A 23895-nucleotide genomic window follows, 5' to 3' on the forward strand; every position below is an offset into this window, starting at 1 on the left:
CCTTGACCTCCTGGCCTCCCACTTCTTAATGGGTGGAATTATATGTGTCTCCATGTTACATGGCTTTTTTAGATAGTGAAGTCTTACCTTTGATTTAACTGCTGTCCTAAGTATGATTCAGGAGATACCACTTACTGAGTTAACAGGATTGGCTAACTTCAGAAAACTTTGTCATTGTTATCATTCTGTAATTGCTGTGAATTCTTGGTACAGTGAAATAAACCAAGAACAGAACTGCTAGAGAGTCTAAAGCCAGACATTAAGATAAGTTAAAAATGAAAAATTATCAGTTCTTACAAATACTGTTCTTGCTTTAGCTCAGCATTAAATTCCTGGTGATCTTAATCAATGTGTACACTGAGCAGCAGCAAGCTTATATGTCAGTGGTAACAGGCTGGTGTCAGGAGCTTCCTGGATATTCTTGTGTTTTATAACATAATCACAGCATTTTGTCTCTCAGTGCCTCAGTACTTTTCTTGTCCTCGAACTCTTCCTATGTAATGAGATGATAAGAGAACTATAATTCTTGATATTACTGTGTTTCATCAGTGCTTTTAAAACTGATAAAGCAGTGTCATGAAACACTCTACTGATTTTAAAACTTAAAAAAATGGATTTGAAGGTGAAATAAAGTGCATATTGACTGTTGATGTAGATTGGAGGAGACTAAGGACTGTCTTGCAGAACATGAAAAAAAATCCTCAACATATGTATGGAAAGAGACATCCAGAAACTGTTACTTTTACCCAGTAATTCCCAATGCATGTATCAAAAATCCAATGGTCTGCACTGGTGTTATCTCTTACATGCAGATGTGCCAAAAAATGTATGTGTGTACGCTGTCTGATGTAAAAGCCATAACATAATCTTTCTGACTCCTCTAAGTGGGGTTTTTTTATGCATTATTCGAGATTGCATAAAAAGCTGTCATGTATTTTAGTCATGTTGTCAGTTGAGAGGTACACCACTAAAAAGGTGCTACTCTTGAAGTAAACACTCATCTTAATTATTTTTTTTTTTCCCCTTCCTTAGTGGGCAGTTTGCTGTAGTGAAAAAATGCCGTGAGAAAAGCACTGGTCAGCAATTTGCAGCAAAATTCATCAAGAAACGGAGAACAAAATCCAGCCGGCGTGGAGTGAGCCGTGAAGATATTGAGCGAGAAGTCAGCATACTAAAAGAGATTCGACATCCTAATGTGATCACGTTGCATGATGTTTATGAGAACAAAACAGATGTCATTCTTATTCTGGAACTGTAAGTAGCTCCAGAGACCTGGGGAAGCGTAACAGTGTGTGTGTTTGTTTTTTAAAAATAGACCCTTTCTCTGAGAATCACAGTGACTGAATGAAGTTCTTTACCGCCCCCAAAAAAGATACATATTAGCTTGAGAATTCTCTAGGTCAGAGTTACAGCTTTTTGGTTTCTAGACATATTTTTTACTGTAAATGCACAGACATTAGAAGATAAATGAGGCATATTTAGGCTTTTTTATTTTGGTTGCTGCTTTTATTCATTGTTGATGGTATGGATCCAGAAGAATAGGCTGGAGATAGATAAGCTGATTTGAAGATGAGAACAGAGGGAAGTAGAGATTTTAAGCAGAGGTTAGTTTAGAAAATGTTGCTGTGTTTTATGTTTGTGTAAATGCTTTTTCTTTTGTGGTGGTGGTTTTTTTCTTAAGCCTCGTAACAGGGAACAGAGTTCTCCCCAGTTCTGCCTTGTTGAAATGTAAACTGAACTTTCATATCATTGTTTTAGTTCTTGTTTTTGTCCAAGGTTGTTGCTAATGGACTGAGGTAAATGTGTCAGCAGAGAATACTTCTGCATTGTTTCAATTCTGTCTTCAAGTTCCTCAGAGACTGCGAGTTTAGAAGTAAAGCATTACTGACCCTTTAGAGTTTGTCAGTGTCTGCTGGTGGGACATTCATGGCCTTACTTAGCTTGTATGCCTGATACTGTATAATTATTACACTATTTCTATACTTGCTCTCTGTCAATTAAATGTGTTTTAGGATAAGGATTTTGTGCAAAGAGTTTGCTTTTCGTATCAGGAGCTTGGGCAGCACTTGTGTCTTTTCCTTGGCTGTTAGTGTGATTTATTTTTTTCCTGTGTAGATTATGTCTTCCTGTTTACTCTTTGGAAAATCATATTTCCACTTACCTTATAAGGGTACATTAATGTTGCATGGTGTCACTAACACCCAGATTTACAGTAAGAATTGTAAAATAAAAATGGAAGGCAGTTGTTGGGAGTTTCATCTTTTCTGTATCATATACATGCATGACCCTGCTTTATTACGTTAGAACATACTTTTACACTTCCAGTCCAGCCTGTGGTAGTTCACTTTAATACTTGTAGTCTGGGGTCACTTTCTAGTTCCAGAAGTACACCCTTGGATTAGGTTGTCAACTTTGGCTAACGTAAGTGTTTGTTTAAGTATTACCCTATGAGAAAAATTCCATTCCTTGCATTCACATCAGAATGTCTACTACTCATAACTTTTGTTTAGAGATCTTTAAGTGTGTCATGAATACCCAGCAAAATCAGTGTGATGCTTCTTTCTTTCCCAATGTGGTAGTAGCTCTCCAGTTCTTTTTTTGTTCTTTTTTTTCTATACTGTCACTGTATTGCTGCTTCTGCAGTTCTTTCTTTCTGCTCTGTAATCTGTCCAGATGAAATCGGGCCAGTGTCTGAACTTGAAAGCTCTAAGGAAAACTCCATAATCATGGACAGTAGCAGGAGGAATCGGGCCGTTCTGCCTCCCTGCCCTTTCTCCATGGAATGGGAGTTCTTTTGGCAGCAAGGTTGTTGTCTGTGTCTGTGTGTACCCAGTAGCATTCACGGAATGGAAGCAGATAATACCTCTGACAATGTGTATTTGATAATCTTGATAGCATGAAGCTCAGCAAACTCTTTGCATGGCAGTTTAGCTTATTGTTTTGCCTGGTTAACAAGTCTCATACAGTTTCAATTGGAGACTTTATTTTTTTTTTTTCCTTTCCAGTCTGCTGTGAGAGTTTCAAGTTGAAGCAGTGCTATTTGGGGTTGCACAAAGTTAATACATTTATTTAGTTTGAGAGGAGGGAAAAGATGCCATGTTGGTGATCCCTTTCAAAACTGAATATATAATTGCTGTAAACTTCTGTGATTCTCAGAATTACTGTGATACTATCTAAAGCTATGGGAAAAGCAAAATATTGTTGTTTTAATTGCATGCTTAGACACTTAAATACATAATTTCTTTCTTCTAAGGTTCTAATCTCATTTTGCTAGGGATCTACTCCCCTGACATTCTTTGTTCTCACAGAATAATTTCAAAGAAACAGAAATAAAGCAAAAAGCTTATTAAATAATCTGGTCATGCTGTCCTCAGAATACATTCACAATGGCCATTTTCCCTTCTGAGTAGAACACAGCATTTTTCCTGGGACTTGTGTTCCTTTATGACTACAAGATGAGAGAGTATACCATATACAGACAGTGTAACTTAATTTTTTTAGAATTTAGAGAGAAACTAAAAATGTAACTTAATTTGTTTAGAATTTAGAGAGAAACTAAAAATCAACATTCCAATGATACATGAGAAATTCATAACAAAAGAAAGACCCAGAAGAAACACTGATTTCATATCACTAAGTCTAGTAACGTGAGCAGTGGTGAGGAAAAGTGTCTCTGATTTCTCTTCTTGGTAGAAGCTGTAGCCCACAAACTTCAAGCCACTGTGGCTACTCTTTTGTTGCTTGTCAGATGTTTGTTTGTACAGTCTGAGGGCAACAGCATCTGTTGCCTGTTCACTATTGATTTTTCTATCTCCTGGTTCAGCCATAAGATTTCAGTATTGCATGCTGTTGCCTAAACATTTTTCTGCTAAGAATTTCCTAAAATCTTCTCCTAAACATCACATTATTAGTCAGCTGTTCCTCAAAGGTGAGCAAACAGGTGAGAAACAGTTTTCAGTTCATTCACTCACAGCCAATATTATGTTGGCCAGCAAATTATCCAGGTGGTGATTTGTATACAGAAATATGTGGGCAGTTAGTTAATTATTGCAGTGGCAAGGCCTTCACAACACAGCACTGCATATCAAAACCTTTGTCCACATAGGTGTTTGGAGGTTTATCTCTCAACTAACTTGTGTCAGGAAAGCGTCCTACCCCCCAAAAAAATTTCAAAACATGTAATTTCTGCAATTTCTAAGTTAAAATGCTTCCTTAAAAGATTCAGTACTCAAACACAAGCATGGGATATCCTTCAAGAACCATATTTTATTAAAGTGTTCTGGTGTAAGCAGAGAACTAAGACATATTCTCATATTTTTAGATCGTAGTCACATGTACTTCCTTGTTTGGAAATACCTTTTGTATTCCCACTGTGAGGATTCTTCATCGTATAAGGAATACTATGCATGTTACATATGAACTGGAAAACATTTGCTCTTTGTCATCCAAATTAAAACCATAGTTGTGTCCTGGTTTGAACTAAAACAGTTCTCTTTTCTGTGATTTTACCTTTCAATTAAGCCTCTCTGAAGCAGCTTCACATTCTGAAGTTAATGACGTATTTTTGCAGACACTGTCTGCTTCTGGAAGTGCTAACCCCTGGTGTTTGTAATTACTGCGAAGGTTTAGAATGCAGAAAGGCTCTTGCTTACACTGCTGCTTTAGAAACAAAGGTCCCCGCTTAATCTGGTGTGCCATGTTGGAGTGCTGTAAGTAAGTAAGTAAAAGAACCAAAAGGCACTTGCAGTAAGAAGCAGACAGGACACGTGACCTAAAACTGACCAACAGGATCACAGTATCACAGGTTGTTAGGGATTGGAAGAGACCTCTGGAGATCTTTGAGTTCAACCCCCCCTGCCAGAGCAGGACCATATAATTTAGTGCAGGTCACACAGGAATGCATGCAGACAGGTCTTCAAAGTCGTCAAAGAAGGAGACTCCACAAGCTCTCTGGGGAGCCTGTTGCAGTGCTCTGTGACCCTTACAGGAGACATTCTTCGTCATGTTGAGGTGGAACTGCCTATGCTTTAGTTTATATCCATTTCCCCTTGTCCTATCACAGGGTGTGAGTGAGAAGAGGCTGTCCCTTCCTTCCTGACACCCAGCCCTCACATACGTCTGTCCATTTATTACATCGCTTCTCAGTCTTCTCCTCTCCAGACTAAAAAGCCCCAGGTCTCTCAGCCTTTCCTCATAAGGCACATGCTCCAATCTGTTAATCATCCTTGTAGCTCTCTGTTGGGCTCTCTCAAGTAGATCCCTGTACCTCTTGAACAGCAAAGCCCAGAACTGGATGCAGTATTCCAGGTGGGGCCTCACTAGTGCAGAGTAGAGGGGGTGGAGAACCTATCTGCTGGACATAGTATTCCATTCCATGGAAGTTTTATCCATTGTAAAGGTGAGGGACCACAAGGGTTAACCTCTCTTCTTTAGTGGCTGGTGTCTGAGGAGGACTGTCCATTCTTCTTTGACCCCAATCTGTGAGTTCAGCTGGGGACTTAACCCAGTGATGGCATGACCATTATCAGGTTCCATATTGGTTTTGTATATATTTGAATAGATTTTATTGTGTTCTTATTAATATTACTACATTTTTCTTTTTATTATTACTGTTACATTAAAGCTGTTTTAAGTTGAGTTTTTTCCCAACCCATAAGTCTCTCTTTCTTATTCCCTTTTCCTTCCCAGAGGAGAGGAGGAGTTAATAGGGAGCATCTGATGTTAATTTAATGGCCAGCCCAGCCTCAACCCTTGACAAATAGTTTCCTGTATTTTTCCCTTCTATCACACAAATAATTGAATTAATCAGACTTCTTAGTACTTTTTTCTATGCAGATGCAGCGACTAATCTCTGCTATATGTTAGCAATACTAAGTTATTTTCAGCAAACTCTTCTAAAGTCATTGTTTTACTAGATTTCACAGACTAGAAAACACAGATGCCAGTGTTGCACAGTGATAATTATTTTCTTTCCTCCAGCACATTTTGCATCTACTCATTTCCTTTCTTGCTAGCCTTGGATGCATAATCTGTCTCTTTGGTTTTCTTTTTCCTACCAGTTAATTATGTCTTCATAAACTCTTTACACTGCACACTGTCATGGACTGAATTGAACCTGCTGCTGTTATTCATACCATGCTGTGGTCATGACAGCTTCAAAAATGAAAGTGCTAACTGGAGCAAAGTATTATGGGGCTTGAAGTTCAGATTGCAACATGGGAGACTTCCATTTGCTGCTTCTATGTTTGATCTCTTTTCTGCACACATGGCAGTAGAAAGAGTGGGAGTCAGTTAGCTGCTGGGCTTGGCTTTTTGTTTTATGCTGTTGTGTTGGTTTTTTCCTGTATTTCATTGGGCTACTTCTGCAAATAGGCTAAGATAAGGAAATCATGTATTGTATTATTTCAGTAATTAAATTAATAGTTAAGGTAATTACACATCCTGTTTATGATACCTTATGTTACATTAAACTCTGACCTCTTTATCTCAGCCCTGAGTTGTGTGTGTTAGTCTTGCCCTCACTTTTGTGTTGGGGAAGCAGGCAGTTTAGTTCTTGCACTAAACTGTAACATACACCTACAACACACTTGCACTGTGCTTTGTAGAGTCTTGGTTATGGTTTCTTTGTGCACATGTGAAAAATAAACACCCATATCCTAAATTATGTGTAGATAATAAAAATGCTCAGAAGGAGATCAGGTGGTCTTGCCTTTTAAATTAGTTAGATAGCAATAGCTGACCCTTTCCACTGAGAAGCTATGCGGGGAGTTAGGTATTCATATTGTTTTCTGCAAAAGAAGTGCCTTTATTCCTAAATTAGAAATATTAATTAAAGACCATTAGCTTTTCTAGCATAATTCTGGGTGATGAATACCTGCTTTAAAATTCTAAAAAGGTGAAGAAGAAAGCTTTTGAAGGTCTAATCTTGGAAAGAGAAGTTACATTAACTTACAAGCATTGGTGTACTAAATACTAGGCTTTATGCTCCTTTTAAAAGTTACTTTCTGTCTATTTCTTTGAAATTTAATCCTATATATCCTAGTGTCTCAGAGGGAGTTGCTATAATAGTAACCAAAACAGAACAAGGAGAGGATGATAGATCCATTAATAAAAATTCTGATGATATCATCATTTACTCATTGAAGAGTAGGTGAGACGACTTCAGAAAGGCCTTTGACACCATCCCCCACAGAATCCTACTCAACAAGTTGGAGAGATACAGATTTGATGGGTGGGCTGTTGAGTGGATAAGGAATTGGCTGGATGGTTGGATCCAGAGGACAATGTTCAATGGCTTCCAGTCCAGATGGAGACCAGTGACAAGTGGTGTCTTTCAGTGGTCTGTACTGTTCAATATATTTATCAATGATATAGACAGTGGGATTAAGTGCACCATCAGCAAGTTTGCAGATGGCACCAAGCTGAGTGGTGCTTTTGATACACCAGAGGGACCTGGACAAGTTGAAGAGGTGTGCCCAGGTGAATCTCAAGAGGTTCAACAAGAGCAAGTGCCAGGTCCTGCACCTGGATCAGAGCAATCCTCACTATCAGTACAGGCTGGAGGGTGAGGTAATAGAAAGCAGCCCTGTGGAAAAGGACTTAGGGGTGCTGATGAAGCCGAATATGAGCAGACTGCAGGCTTGCAGTCCAGAAAGCCAGTCCTATCCTGGGATGCATCAACAAGGCTCTGGGCAGCCTGATCTAGTTGAGGATGCCCCTGCTTACTGCAGTGGGGGTTGGACTACATGACCTTTAGACTTCCCTCCCAACCCAAACCACTTTATGATTCTAAGAGCAAACAATTCTGAACTCTTGAACTTCTTACCTATGCTAGATTTATATGGTCATGCTCTGGCAGGGTGGTTGGACTCAACTCCAGCAGTCCCTTCCAACCCCTAACATCATGTGATCCTATGATTCTGACTTATTGGGGACTTAATTTAACTTGTTAAATTTATGATAGCTTGACTTCCAGAGAAGCTTGAAGTCTTCACAGTTCCTTTATTTTCACTTGTCTTGATAGAAATAGCTTTGAGACTTCTGTTAATTTTACCTGTTAAGTCGTAAGAAAGTTGTTCTTGAGTGACCATCAACTGCATTTTTAGAGGAGATTGAATCTGTGGTACTTACTGGGATGCAACAGCAAGCTCTGCAGCACTGATTTGTAGATGTCATGCCAGCTTTTGACTTGAAAATCCTGGATTGCAGGCCCCCAGGTAGATGCACAGAGGATGTGTAGACAAGTCAGAATGAAAGTTTGATGGGGCTGAAAGGAAAGGACAGAGAGCCAGTGTGACTCACTGACACACTAAGAATATCTTACAGAGCATTTGGCTTCCAGGCTCTGTAGTCCCTGATCAAAATGTGTGACGCTCTTGTATGCTAAACATTAATACTTCATGTGTTAAATTTGAATGTCTTAGGCAGGATCAAATATTGAAGGGCTCTGTTGAGCCAATGTCTAAGTAACACCATGCATACTGTAGGCACTTAGGGAACTTTACAGATGAAAACCTAAATAACAATTGAGTTTGAGAGGAGGAAGAATACAGGAGAATGCAGGTCTCCCTCTTGGTGTGACTTAACCTGCTTAAATCTTGGTCCAGGTTTTGGTGGCTCTGTTCTTCTGGCTGGCCATTCTCGGGCCTTGTTCAATATAACTGAATGAATTTAGGTACACTAAAAAGAGGATCTAATGACTGTTGATGTCTCTAATAGAAGCTGGAGAAATGAATATACAAGGCATAGTGATGCCACAACATGTCTTGATTATTCTGGTAACTAGATGAAAAAAAATCAAGTTCAGCGAGTAGGTAACATGAGGAGCTAGCAGCATCCTTAGGAGGAGAGGGTTAGTAACCTCACAATTCATAAAGGCAGTGAAATATAGTGGATGTAAAACTCCTTAATTTAAATAAAACAGAAGTAGCCATACCTCAGTCTAGTCTTGGGCAGACACCTTCTGTTCTGAAATAATGCAAGGAGTCATACAAGAGATGTTTGACCACTGAATCCTTAAGTAAGACATTTCCTTTGCAAGTTCAGAGAAGAAAATTTTGGATTAGAGAGGAATACAGATAATTTGTCAATTGAATCTTGTTTTTTAAATGGAACAAATTGGTTGTGTAATTCTTCTTTAACTTTACTAGTTTGTGTTGTTTCAAAGTGCAAGCAATGTAAATTAAACCTTGGAAGCTTCAATCCACTAGGTTAAGCTTCTTCAGACAAGAGGTTTGGGCTTAGGTTTTTGGGTTTGTTTGGGGTTTTTTAAATTTCCTCAGAATTCCTTAGGTAATTATTGTTTAGGTGTTATTACAATATGAGCAGTGCTATCAAGTTGGCATGCGACTGGGTCATTACAAGGTGAGCAAGCTGACTTTGAAGGTTAATTCGTTCTAAGCTTCCCCCACATGTAGGCTCCAGTAACAACTTCTGAGATCGGGTGATCAGTTCCATTTTGTAGTTGAGAGCACCTGGCAGCTTGCAAAAGCACTATCCAGAAATCCTTTTTCCATAGGTGTGATGTATTTTCTTTCTCAGACTGAGATATGAAGGTTGCACATCTGTCAAGCTTCCTTTGGGAAGGCTGGCAAATGTTTTGTACCACTATTGCACTTTGTTGCAGTTACCTGAAACTTTATTGCACTTGCATCAGTTCAGGAAAGCTAGCGTCTCTGCCTGGAAGTAACAAGCAGCACATACTGGCTTTGCTCTTAGTGAATATGATTATACAAAATATTTCTATAACAGGTCCTCTGCATCTTGAAAGCAATGTAAAATGTAGTGATATTATTGTGACAGTGAAAATAGATTTACTCCACCCTAGTGGCTTTCTGTATTATGGTCAATAATGTAATACTCAGTTGGTAGCTCATAAGACCCTTAATGGGAAGGTCGTGAGTTCAAGCCTGCAGTGGGCAGTAGTGTCCTCCCTACTCTAGTCGTGGGGTCTGTGGTGACAGGTTGGACTCGATGATCTTTGAGGTCCCTTCCAACCTTAGAAATACTGAATACTGAATACATCCTTTGGGACTAAGATGTGGCTTCCATCAGTCACAAGTTCTTATTTTATTGAGCAAAATATTTAACCACCCTATCATGACTGCAAAATTCTAATTTAGTTTAAAGGTAAACAGGAAGGTTTTATACAGGAGTATTAAAGAATCAAAGGAAAACATAGAACAGGAACATAGAGGCTTTGCAGCCATAAAGAAATTTATCTCTGGCTTGACTGTAATCAGTTCCTGACTGTAAAGTACCTCTGTTAATATGAAGGGATGTATGTTGTTGCCCATTACTTACTAGCTAGAATGTTAGAGATGAGAGTTGTGTTAACAGCAGAGGGGAACTGCTCAGAAAGCTGTCTGGTAATTTCTCCTAGCAAACAGAGAAATGGAACAGAGAGAAGTTCTGTGTTTGTATAGATTACTAAGTCAGATACTTCAAAGTGCTCTAAAGGAAGAAACACTAGTGCTCTTGTCTATACTCCCTTCAGGAAGCACTCTATCCATCTGGTGACTGGCAGCAGTCTGTTAAATGCTGGCTTCATGGTGCCCTCTGCAAAGCACCAAGGTCTGTCTGGGAGTGCGTTAGCATGGCTCTGGAAACCCACACAATGATCTGGTTTCATCCAAATTTCAACCAGCTGTTCATGCACCAGAAAACACAAAGCTAACTTGGGAACAAGGCTAGGGCAGGGTAATGGATACACAACCAGTTTAATTCTTAGGAGAAGGTGATGTCCAAAAAGTTCAGTCGTAGGGACTGATGCCTGGACTTGTCTGCCCATTCTTCTTTAGATTAAGACTGCCTCTGTGCATGAAAATGGGAGGTACACATGTACAGTGGTGCAGTGGGGCTTTCTGCTTGGCTTTTGAGAAGACTGCAACAGCTTATATAGCCAGCGTCTTTACTAGCTTGTTCTCATCCATTTCTTGGTCTGTGATATTTTAAGTCCAATTAGGATGCATCTAGTGATTCTAGATGTAGAATCTGGTTGTGGAATCTGTGAAATCTATCTCTGCTGATAGACCTGAGGGCACTATAGTCCAGCAAATTAATTGTGGAAGTGAAAATTGTAAAGGGTGTTGGTGTGGACCTGTGTTAACCCTTTTTGACATTCTATGAGTACCTTGCAGTGATACCATAGTTCTGTATATACCTGTAGTGGTAGAGCTTAATATCAGACCTGCCAGAGACAACACAAAGGTAGAGAACTAGCAGACTTATGGCAAGCATGAAGAGGAGGCTAAAAAACATGAACTGTGTTAGTAAGGTCCTTTGAGTATATGAGTTACAGCCTTTCACATACAGGAGACTAGTCCCTGGAGGCTGCCTGAAGCAAAGGCACCTTTCCAGGAATCCAGGCTTTTCTGATCTTCCAGGTCATCTTGTGTGTGCAACACTTTACTCATTCTTGCTATAAAATTCTCTCATGCTTTATGTCTCTGCTGGTAAAAGTAAGCAGCAGGAGAAGATGGCTGGGCACTGTGCTCACCAGTGATAGCAGCACCCAAAACGAGCTCTCAGGGTACTGAGCTTGTCCTTTGCAACTGAGAAGTTAGTTACAGGAGAAGTCAGAGTGGCCTGCTCAAGTGAACCTGCATAAGATTTCACCCTAGGCCTAGTAGATGAGATGCATAACATGAAAGGGCACACTAAAATCCCATACACCAGAGATACAGCTGCTTCTGGAGCAAAGCTTTGAGTGTGTTAAATCCAGTCTCTCCTCACTCACCTATTCCTTAAGCAAGGGCTGCCAAGTCACTTAGGGTGACAGTGCTTCACTTAAACATTTGAAGCAGCACACAGCAATTTGGAAAAAGCTGCTACTTCTGCGAAAATTCCCCCTGGTTTTAAGGGGGGGAGGATGGGATGTGGGGAAGTAATTGATTTTTTAACCTGTTAGATTTTCTGGCCTCGGTTTCAAGATTGGCAAGCACTAGATGTGTTACCTGGGGGATACAGATTTATTTTGTCTCATGCTATTTATAAGGTTGATGATAGTGTCGTAAAATAAATGTCACTATAACTAGCCTGTGCTGGAGAAGAGTTATACGTGATCTCATGCTGTAAACTATTTACAAATCATAGAATCATAGAATCAACAACAAGGGTGGAAAAGACCTCAGAGATCATCAAGTCCAACCTATCACCCAAAACCTCATGACTAACTAAACCATGGCTTCAAGTGCCACATCCAATCCCTTTTTGAACACCACCAGGGATGGTGATTCCACTACCTCCCTGGGCAGCACATTCCAATGGCCAATAACTCTTTCTGTGAAGAACTTTCTCCTCACCTCAAGCCTAAACTTCCCCTGGTGCAGCTTGGGACTGTATCCTCTTGTTCTGGTGCTGGTTGCCTGGGAGAAGAGACCAACCCCCACCAGGCTACAACCTCCTTTCAGGTAGTTCTAGAGAGCAAAAAGGTCTCCCTGAACCTTCTCTTCTCCAGGCTAAACAACCCCAGCTCCCTCAGCCTCTCCTCATAGGGCTTGTGCTTGAGACCTCTCACCAGCCCTGGGGCCCTTCTCTGAACACATTCAAGTATCTCATTTTAGTAAACCTAGGTGAACTTATGATAACAGGTGAATATGACATCTTGGTGTTACATAAAAATGCATGTACATCAGTTTCTACTTTCACGCAGTCTAAACTTTCAGGATGCAAAATAGCATGAACTGGAGTGACTGCAGATACAAAGTGCATAAGATGAAGATGTTTTCCATTTTTTGCACAGATATTTTTTGTTAGGTATCTCAAAAACTAAATAATCCTTGGGAATTAAATCTTTATTTTGAATTTTAAAGTAATATGCATAATCAGTACTGTTGGTCACAGATGACTAGTAAGTTTCATAGAGACTGCATGCTTCTAGGATGCCAACAGTAATCAGAGGAAGCTGTAACAGGCATAGAACATATCTGTGTGACACTGTCACAGTCTGGCTTAGACTGCAAAGTGGGCAGCACTGTGTTGTGAGTTGGCATTGCTGAAAATGCATCCTCTAAGTACTTCTGATGCATTCATGATGACTGGTAAATTAAGCATCAGCAAGCAATTTCACTGTTTCACAGGGCGGGTGATCTACATCAAAAGCAGACCAGATAACCGTCTGTTTAGTGCAGAATTTCAGCCTTTTCTCAGCCAAGGGTCTGGCTTCACTGGTTCAGTAAACTGTGTGATGCTTATCCCAGTGCAAAGATATGCTGGGTGTCTAGAGGTGCTGGGTTTTGTTCTGGCTGCTGTGACGGCTGCTCATGGCTGGGGAAGTAGGCTGTGAGGTATGGCTGTGCTCCACTTAGCCTCCCAGCAAGAGCCACAAACATCCACTTGGAAACACGTGGAAGCAAATTCCACGTGATGCATAAGTCCCCGAGCCCAGTGACTGCAAATTAAGAGAAATACCAGCACTGTGTCACCTTCTAGGTTTCTATTCATCATCACAAAGTGCTGCAGAGGTACAGACCTTAGACTTGAAACCATTTGCTGTTTTTTCAGTTAGAAGCAAAGAATGAGAGAATATGCTTATGTATCCATTTGACCAGCCTCTGTAAAATATTTTTATACCCCTACAATAATAATGGAAAAAAAATATTAAAATTACCTCTTTTCCTTCTTGTCTGTAATTCTTGTATTTAGTGGCACTTGGTTGCAATAATTGCTTTCAGGGAGAAAATACTACAACATAAATAATAACCAAAACAATACTCTCATTATTGTCTAGACAGCTCAGTGAAAGCTCCAAGACCTCATTAAAATACACTTTGCATGCAATTTGCATTGCAATAATGCAGATTATGTCTCTTGAAAAGTAGACATGATACAGAAATCAAATGTATTTCCAGAAATTTACCCAGACTGTTCAACTAGTCATATGTTCGTGCCGTTATTTTTCATAACCAGAGTTTTAAATCGTGAATGGTTTATTTCTTCTGTACAGGAAGGCAACATAAACTGGAGTGTACTTTCAAAATTATTTTTAGTATCAATACAGTATAGGGGATACAGTACAATACAGTATAGGGGATAATATGACCAATATAGTATCAATACAGTACAATACAGTATAGGGGATAATATGACCATCTTTGCAGTCTCCAAGACATTCATAGACAGAATAGACTGCTTTTATAAACAGGAACTGAAGAGAGATTGGTCGGTTGTTAAGAACAGTTGTGGTTTATATGTCCTGTTCACTTCAGTATCTCTTTTTCTGTTGAAAATTATCATCACTCCCTCCAGACTGCTAACTGAGCTGAGAAAAGAGTCATATTATTAGTTTCCCTCAAAGGAAAAAATCTAGATTGTGTATCCTTCTCACTTTTTACCTCTCTTCTTCCTGCCTGTGCAGCTGAAAGACTTGCTGGAAGTAGTCTTAAGGGCAGCAATGTCTTTTCCTCGTAGGAAGGATGTGGTACTGTTGGAGTAAAAATACAGCATATGTAATGAATGTGAAGCACTATTTCAAATAATAGAATGTATTTTCAGGGGGTTGAATGCTTTGAAGAGAGTAGAGGTATGTTTTGAATGTACTTAGTTCACATTTAATTTTAGTCATTTAAATGTGCATAGAGAGTGAGTGGATTTTGCTTCATTTAAATTTAGATTCAGGCAGCAAAGTTTGTTTCAATTTTTGAACCTATTTTGTTTGAAAAGAAGACTTTTTTGTTATATTGTTTTCAGGGCAAGGAGAGGTAATTAGTATTTGGGGGATTGAATTAAGTAATTTTCATCTTCTTTATTATTGGCAGCCATTAAAATATATGGATCCTTTTCAAGGCTGATTTGAGAACAGCAACACTAAAAGGAACCTGTTGGTTAAAGCAGGCTTGTCAGTAACTATGCTTCTGCTCTCCAAGTGTTGCAGGTGGAGAGCTCTTCGACTTCTTAGCTGAGAAAGAATCTCTCACAGAGGAGGAAGCCACAGAATTTCTCAAACAGATACTTAATGGTGTTCAGTATCTCCACTCTCTGCAGATTGCCCACTTCGATCTTAAGGTGTGTTGAGCAGATAAAAGCTTGAACAACTGTAAGCAACATCCATTAAAGTCCTTTGTAACACCAGCCTCGAGTCTGTCATCATGCAGATTTTGCCTGTAGTTTTGTTTTGCTAGCTTGCATAGATGAGGAGCAGCTCAGCCATTGAAAAGAAATTACTGAACTGTATATGGTTACCATCTTTTTAATGGAAGACTCTTTGTGGAAAATGGTAGCTTCTAACAAAATGAAACCATTCTGAGGCAGCAGTCTTGAAATAAAAATTACGATTTTATGGAATGTTAATGGGATCTGGATGAAACATTCTGAACAGGAACCTTTTCTCATCTGGTTTTGATACTTGCTTTTTTTAATGCTGCATACGTTGTTCATGTGAAATACTAAATTGAAACAGCACAGTTAAGTACAAAGATTCTTGTGGAAGATAAGCAGCAGATAATTTTTGTTTGTTTGTTTTGGGGCCTTAACTGTATCCTTTTGATAATGAAGAAAGAGCTTTTGTATCTAAACTCAAGTTATTTCTTTTTTAATGTTTCGATTTTAGAATGTTGTTCTCTGTCAGATTTTTTTCAGAGATAGTCAACTGAACATTCCATGAAGTCTGCTGAAGTCAGCAGCTATGTGTATAACAGAAAAAAGAGGCATAATTCTTACATCACAAAACAATTCTGAAAGGGGTGCTGTGTACTAGGAAGGAGGTAGGGAAGAGAATGGTTTTTCAGGATAAGCATACCTTTTCCAGTCTCAGCCACGTTACCTACAACTCGGTCTTTTGTATGACAGTCAGCAAGAGAAAAGAATTGTGAATCTAGTAAGAAATAAATTTCTTATAATATGAACCCAAAAAAAAAAAAAGCATCCTTAACACCAGATACAAACAATATGTAAATTAAAGTGTGCAGAGCAAAAAACCAAAATGCAACAGAAACATAGGGAGGGATGGAAGAAAATTACGTTGTCCCTTGTAGTTGAGGAAGAGAGGTAGAAGATGGGTGATGATGAGGAGCTCTCTTAGTGACTCCAAAGGTCCTTGACAATATGATGTAGCTCTAGGAGCTCTTCAGAGCAGACCAGGTTGTTGACACTGCAGGATATGGAGATGAAGTGGCTCATTCTACTCAATGTGATCCTTAAAATCTTGGAGCTGGACCATTCCAAAAGTTTTTTTCAGAGACCCAAAGGCAGCAAGGTATACCTCCCTGACTGTGCAGTGTGAAAGAAGCCTGTTTCACAGAGTAGCGTTAACCAAGCCCAAACACTAGCTTGTAGGATTTTGTTTCTTGCAAGCTCCCAGTACCACTGCAGTGCAGAGGCTATCATCTTTACTGAACACAGTGTTTCACTTAGGATCAGTCCACATGAAAACTGCAACTCTTGTTGCAGGAGGTAAAACGGCTATCATAGCATTCTGTCATCAACATGACATCCAAATGTACTGCAGTTAATTTTTAATGTGCTGGATCTTCATAGGAAAAGACAGGATTTTTCTGCTGAAGACACATTTCTAGAGGCTGAGGGAGATAGAAGTGTTCATTGCTGAAGTATGCTGGTATGTGTCAGACATTTTGTACCTATGTGTAATATTTCTCTCCCCTTTTCTCCTTCTCAAAGCCTGAAAACATAATGTTATTGGACAGAAATGTACCAAAGCCTCGAATCAAGATTATTGACTTTGGTTTAGCACACAAAATTGACTTTGGAAATGAATTCAAAAATATCTTTGGAACGCCAGAGTTTGTTGGTGAGAAAACTGTTGCTTCTTCAAACTATTCTGTCTGGGTCTGTGAAACAGTATGTGTAGCATAGTTTGGTTTAGATGAGTTACAGATTATGTAATTTGGGTGTAATTTGTGACATTTTGATATTTAAATATGCAGTTTGTAGCATTCACTTCCAACTTAGACTTGCAATAGGGTTTTCTTGTATATCAGTATCTTAGTGTTTTATCTCTGATATACAGAGGTTCAGAGTGACATAGATCTGTTTTCTGACTAGGTACTGATCTTTGCTGCTTTCTTCTTTAGCTCCTGAAATAGTAAATTATGAGCCTCTTGGTCTTGAAGCAGATATGTGGTAAGTTACTGCATTTTACTTGAAATCTTGAAATAAATCTCTCATTATTATTCTTATGGTCTAACCTTTTTTGTTTGTTTTTTCCTCTCTCTCCTCCCGTGTGTTTCTCTCCCCTATCCCTTTCTTTTTTTTTTCACCATCCCTTTTCCTTCACTCCAGGAGCATTGGTGTAATAACTTATATTCTGTAAGTACAAAAATCAATCAGTGATTGTTTCAAATGCTGGCTTTGTAATTCTGATTCTGTCTTCTGGAGGTTTGGGTGGTGTCCATGTACATCATTATTCAAGTTGAATGATCATTAAAGCAACTGTATAATTATTGAAAGAAAGGCTGCTAATCAGCGTTGAGATAGCATGGGAATCAGTAGGTGGTTTTCCTGAGTGGCTTTATCTCAATCAATATTGTCTGAAATTACAGCAAAGCTTTTCGCCCTGCTAGATCACATCTTCCTGAAAGTACATTTGCAGTCTTAAAGCACAAAAGAAAAACATTCGCTTTCTTCTCTTGGTCTCAGAGGGCTGAAAAAGCAAAGTTTCAACACGTAATGAGAGCAATGTTGTATTTTTCATGCAGTCTAAGTGGTGCATCACCATTTCTTGGAGAAACCAAACAGGAAACATTAGCAAATGTGTCTGCTGTGAATTACGAGTTTGAAGAAGAGTTCTTCAGTAATACCAGTGCCCTAGCTAAAGATTTTATACGAAGACTTCTAGTCAAGGATCCAAAGTGAGTTGTTCCTCCCATGTTTGCACTGTTGCAGCATATGTCTCTGTTACTTCAAATTACTTGACAATTTCAGATGTTAGTTTAATAAACATGTAGCATTATGTGTTTTTTACTCTCTGAAACAGTTCTATCTTTTGTTCTATTAAAGGAAGAGAATGACTATTCAAGATAGTTTGCTGCATCCTTGGATCAAGGTTAGCATGTAATTTGTTCTCTATTGTCCTGTTTTTAATCATTCTCCATTTCATACTTAGCGTTCACTTTTCAAGGTTCTTCACATGGAAAATTTGCATAATTATTTAATATAACTTAATGTTTTGGAAAGCTGTCTGTATGAAAAGTAATGCATGCAGAACGCAGACATCATTAACACACTTTCTGTGTAAGTTTAGCAAAGTAACCTGCCAACTGAGATTAAAATCATTCTCAGGCAGAGAAGCTACTCTTAGGGGAGCATTGCAATGACAGAGATACATTCTCAGAATCCAGTCCAATCTCATACCACATTTTATCATTTGCTCCTTACTTGGACTGGTTAAAAAGGATCATCCCTCTTCTATTCTTTCTCTTTAGACAGAAGAAAGCAGTTGGTACAGAGCAGTAGCCCACTTCCTTCAGTGTTCCACTGTCTTTGGTTTGGGTCAAGCTGTTGTGGTGCTACTAGTGTGGAAGGGAGAAAGTGGGATCTATCAAGATATTTGCCTGTGCCACAGATGCTCCAGTTCAAAGTTCAGCATCCTTAGGCAAAAATTTCTACACCAATACACCAACTAGATATCTCACTGTGCTTTGTTTGCTTTCTGGTGGGGTAATCTTAAGGTGAATTGGAACATGCTGAATATATTGAAATGATCTTTTAAACCACTGAAGCAAGCATTGTCTGGGTTTGGTTGTCAGGTCTCCACAAGGTGCATTGTTTTGTACTCTTGTTGCATTCCATTATATTCCAACTTTACAATAATTCTTCCCTGGTCTCAGTGCTCATATTCTCTTTTCCCCCTTCCCCTCACAGCCTTTACTTATATTTCTCCATAGAATACATAGATCATATATTATGAGATCATTGGATCATATAATACAGAATTTAGTGTAGTCCCCTAGCAAGTGGTGCTTAGTATTACCATGTGAGAAAGTTCAAGGGGTTCAGCCATAGAATTTGCTGCACAGATAGGTAGGATGTTATGTTTTGGGGTCCCAGCAATATCCATCTGACTACACTGAGACTGGAACAAAGTGCAACTGAATTTAAAATTAACCAGAAAAATCTTTCTAGAATAGAGGATTTATGTAGAATATGATAGCCAATGTCTCCATCACAGAGAGAGGTGAAGGGTAAGACTGGATGTTGTGTTGGTTGTTAGCTTTTCATGTTCAAAATGGATAAAACAAATGTTAGTATTGAGTGAAATATTCTTACATCTGGATTTTCTTCAGGGTATTTTCTCAAGAAATTCCATCTACATGGCCCACTAGGCTGTGGATGTTAAAATGATGTGCTTACAATTACATTTTTATTACAGTATGACTACAGTACTATAAATATAAATGTAAGCCATTACTGAAGGACAGCCTTCCAAAAGGTACTTTATGAAAGTTCTGCCTGCAGTTGTGGAATATTTTACAGCCGCTTTGCTTTCCTTTTGTGCATAGCCTAAGGACACCCAGCAGGCACTTAGCAGAAAAGCTTCTGCAGTGAATATGGAGAAATTCAAGAAGTTTGCAGCACGACGAAAATGGAAAGTAAGCCACTCAATACATCTTCAAAATATTGCTGAAATACAAGTACAGTACTGTTACCTGCTCCAAGGAAGTATCAGTGCCACTAAGAGGGGGCAAAAAGAAACAAACTCGTTCTTCTGTTGTTTGGTTGGCGGGTGGTGAGTGATTGCATTGTGCATCACTCAATTACATATTCTATTACTGCTTCAATTATAATTACTAATTTTATTTAGTTTAAATTTTTAAATTGCTTTTATCCCAACCTATAAGTCTGCTTACCTCTAGTGCTCCAGTCATCTCCCCCATTCTCAAGTGGGGGAGGGCAAGTGAGTGGCTGTGTGGTGTTCAGCTGACAACCATATCTAAAGCACAACACTTTTGCAAAGGATTTTATGGTCTGACTGCCAGCCTGTTTAGAATGTTGTCATCACTTAATCTTAGCAGAAGTGGGGCAAGGTGTTACTTGAAAGCACTGATCTGTTCAAGGAGCAATTCATCAAGAAGGTTATCCCTCCTTCTCCAGTGTGAACATTGGGGAATTCACATTGATATTAAGGACAGGCAGGACTGTTGTGTGAGATCTGTTTATCTTGAGGAGAGTTGAAACATGAGACAGCAAAGGAGGCTATTATGAGAAAAGGAGTTTTATTCATTCTCAAAGAAGACAGGAAATTGGATGATTTTGGTAAGCTATGGTCCAAAGGCACAAAATACTGAGCTGTGCAGCAAAATTTTTTTAATGCAGTTTAGTACCGGTGATAGGTGAATGTCTATGATATTTACAATATCTAGGTACTAGTCTGCTGCCCTAGCATAAAATGATGAGTCTAGGAGTATCGTAAAATGTTTTCTAATATGGTGTCTAAAGGAGTGCTGTCAACTGATGTACACTAATTTTAGTTTTCCTGTGCATACATACTTTAAAATAAGTACACTTAAATGTTTTCAATATGAACAAGAGGATGTAAGTACAAATACTTTTTTTTTGCTTTGTATTTGAACAGCTGGGTGAAATAATGTCAATCCAAAAATACTGTATAGCTCTGTTTAGTACATATGCATAGCCTCTTTGACTTATTAATGTCAAAAGAAATCAAAGGTTGAGATACAATATGAAAAGGAGATTGAGGGTCTTGAAGTCAAACTCCCGTTTGTTTAGCTAATACAATGGTAATCCTTTGAAATCTCTACAATAACATCATCACATATATTCTGGTTTGATTTTTGGTTTTACACTTTTTTTTTTTTTTAAATTCTTTTTTTTTAAAGCAATCAGTGCGCTTAATATCCCTGTGCCAAAGATTATCAAGATCATTCCTATCCAGAAGTAACATGAGTGTCGCTAGGAGTGATGATACTTTGGTGAGTGTGTACTTACGTGCTTAGAATGCTTTACTACATCTGAAATATAACATTTTCTGAAATCATTCTAACAGTAGCTTTAGGCCACTAAAACTGTACATAATTTATTCATCTCTTATGTAGGAATAAATAGATTTTAAGTCTGCAGAGGTCAGTTATACATTGACTGATCTTCTTCATGATACAAACCTTGAAATTTAATTTATTAATTACCATGGTGAGGCTGACAGTGCCAGAAATGCATCTATCTTGGTCTTGAAACTCAGGAGAAGATTTTGAACTGTAGCAATCATTATGTGAGTAAGTTTCATCTGAAGTTTTTATGGCACTGCATAGAGTAAAGTAATACTGTATTTCTTCTACTGATTAGTCAAATTGATTGAGACCATCTTAGATACAGTTGGTGCTAGACAGCAGTTATTGCAACAGTTGCTTGAGGAGGAAATGTTAAAGTTGGCCAGTAATCAGTTTGTGGTACAGTATATGTCTACTAGATTTAAGTAGGAGAAATTGCTGTATTCTTTGTAATTACAAATGCTTGTAAATCCAAAGGCATTATTTGTTAGCTTACTCTCCAGGTTTTAATTCATGCTTCACAAATTCCTGTGATCAGCAATGCATGTAAGTCAGTATGTTTAGAGCTGGGTAACCTCATCTTTTCTCTGCACTAATAGGATCAAACATAAAAATTCTGCAAAGCCTTTATCTTCCTAGTGTCCCTCCTGTGCAATTCTGGACTCTTGTTTCTACTTTTTTTCCTCTTATCTTTCTGCTGCTGCACTCATTGTTCTCTTTGTCTTGCCCTCCTTCCCCTGCCTCCCCCACCTCAGCTATCAGTATGCTTTTTAACAGTGTATCAACTTCACACACTTGTGTTGCAGCAGAAAAGATTTTAGCCTAGTTTTCTGAAAAATCTGAAACCACAGGAGAGAGGATGTAAGAGCAATTCAAATACTGCTCAGTGAATTTCAGTTCTTCTAGATTTTAATGCATGGGAGAAAAATTAAGTTACACATGGAGAGGTATCCAGGCTCATTACCTAGTCCTATATTTTTAACTGGTCCATTTGAATAGGTGAAACCTCGATGTGCAGTACCTCTCCTGTGTCATATTCCTGGATGATGCAAAACTTGATACTGCTGTTTGTGTACTTCTTGGGTTTTTATTGTTCATATATATGCATAGAATTAGTTTAGTTTCATGCAGGAATTGCATCAATTGAAAGACCTAGGAGGAAAAAGAAAATACACCAAATAAAAGAAATCTGTTTGGAATCTCAATGTGCAACAGGTTCATGCATGAATGAAGAAGGAGGTACATAGTAAGAGAAAAGCTGTGAATGTTTTGATTTTCAAATAATCTGTGTATATGTTAGCCATATACTTTACATAGCATTGCAATTTACAACTGAAACTCTGAAAGACTTATTTTACTTTTTGATTTTTCTTATAGATGTCATAGTAGCTGTTGAGTTAGGGAGTTTTTCCTCAAAGATAACTTTTTTTGTCATTTAATTGCAAGGATGAGGAAGATTCTTTTGTGATGAAAGCTATTATTCATGCCATCAATGATGACAATGTTCCTGGATTACAGCACCTTCTGGGATCTCTGACAAAGTACGATGTCAATCAACCCAACAAGGTAGTGTGGGTCTGTGATAAGATGTGTGGGGGACTAGCTATCACCCTATTGAATAGAGCAACGTGGTTGTGAAATAGAAATGTAACACCTGAAATGAAAAGGAAGACAAGTGGATGGGAAATAATTGCCTTTCTTCAGGAGAAATTCTAATGTGTTCTGTGTTCAGTCTTCTCGAAGTACCTGAAAATGGAGCCCCAAATGGCTTTTTTTGCTTAGGCCTTTAACCAAAGTATAATCAAATCTATTGTCAAGAGCTGGGGTATATCAGGTATCAGCTTTTTGCTTGCAGTTACTGTTTCTTATGGCAGATTATGGCAGCAAAATATGTAGGAACAACCAGACTGACTGTGCAAAGCACTATTGGGAGCAGTAATCCCACAGATTTGCAGATGGAATCATGTTGGAAGGGACCATCTTGTCCAAAGCCCCTCCAGTGAGCAGACTCATCTCCAGGTACATCAGGCTGCCCAGGGCCACATCAGTTCTGATCTTAAATGTGTCTAGGAATGGGACCTCAGCCATATTCCTGAGCAACCTGTTCCAGTATTTTACCATTCTCATTGTAAAGAACTTCCTCCTTATGTCCAACCTAAAGCTACAGCTTGAAACCATTGCCCCTCATCCTGTCACTACAAAGTCTTGTAAACTGTCCTTCCCCAGCCTTTCTGTAGGTCCTCTTCAGATATTGAAATGTAGCTCCAGGTCACCCTGGAGCCTTCTCTTCTGCAGGCTGAACAGCTACATTTTTTTTAGTCTATCTTCATACGAGAGGTATTCCAGCCCTCTGATCATCTTTGTGGAGCCACTCTTGACCTGTTTCATCAGGTCTATGTCTCTCATGTTGGCACCCCCAGAGCTGGACAGAGTACTCCAGGTGAGGTCTCACTGGAGTAGAGGGGCAGAATCACCTCTCTCAACCTGTTGGCCACACTTTTGATGCAGCACAGAGTGGGATTTGCTTTCTGGGCTGCAAGTGTGCCTTGTTGGCTCATGTCCAGCTTCTCATCCACCAATACCTTCAAGTCCTTTTCTGCAGGGCTGCTTGCAATCTTAGCATCTCCCAGGGTTGCCCTGACATAGGTGCAGGACCGTTCACTTTGTCTTATTGACTGTCATGAGATTGTCCTCAGCCCACTTCTCCAGCCTGTCCAGGTCCCACTGGATGGCCTTCCAGCCTTCAATCTTATCAACCGCAGCACTCTACTTGGTATCATCTGCAAACGTGCTGAGAGTACACTCAATGCTGCTCTCTGTATTATTGATGACAGTGTTGAACAGCACTGATCCCAGTTCAGACCCTTGATGGACATCACTTGTCACCTCTCTCCATCTGGACCTCAAGCCATTGACCACTACCCATCATATGTGA

General features: G+C 39.0%; 1 protein-coding gene across 3 annotated transcripts in view; it reads left to right on the plus strand.

The window, feature by feature from the left end:
• The window catches only part of DAPK1 (death associated protein kinase 1), a 109836-nt gene that overhangs the window by 44266 nt on the left and 41675 nt on the right, over nt 1-23895 (plus strand). For 2 of the 3 annotated variants that reach the window (XM_054177974.1, XM_054177976.1), the window contains exons 3-12: nt 1033-1254; nt 14865-15003; nt 16615-16744; nt 17028-17076; nt 17236-17262; nt 17652-17804; nt 17953-17998; nt 19455-19544; nt 20793-20885; nt 22407-22526. In XM_054177974.1, the coding sequence (XP_054033949.1) occupies nt 1033-1254; nt 14865-15003; nt 16615-16744; nt 17028-17076; nt 17236-17262; nt 17652-17804; nt 17953-17998; nt 19455-19544; nt 20793-20885; nt 22407-22526 (1069 nt within the window). Of the gene's footprint in view, nt 1-1032; nt 1255-14864; nt 15004-16614; nt 16745-17027; nt 17077-17235; nt 17263-17651; nt 17805-17952; nt 17999-19454; nt 19545-20792; nt 20886-22406; nt 22527-23895 lie in introns of those variants that run through there. The other variant, XM_054177975.1, reaches the window with a different exon arrangement.

This window comes from Dryobates pubescens, chromosome Z (assembly GCF_014839835.1).
Source record: "Dryobates pubescens isolate bDryPub1 chromosome Z, bDryPub1.pri, whole genome shotgun sequence".
Classification (NCBI taxonomy): domain Eukaryota; kingdom Metazoa; phylum Chordata; class Aves; order Piciformes; family Picidae; genus Dryobates; species Dryobates pubescens.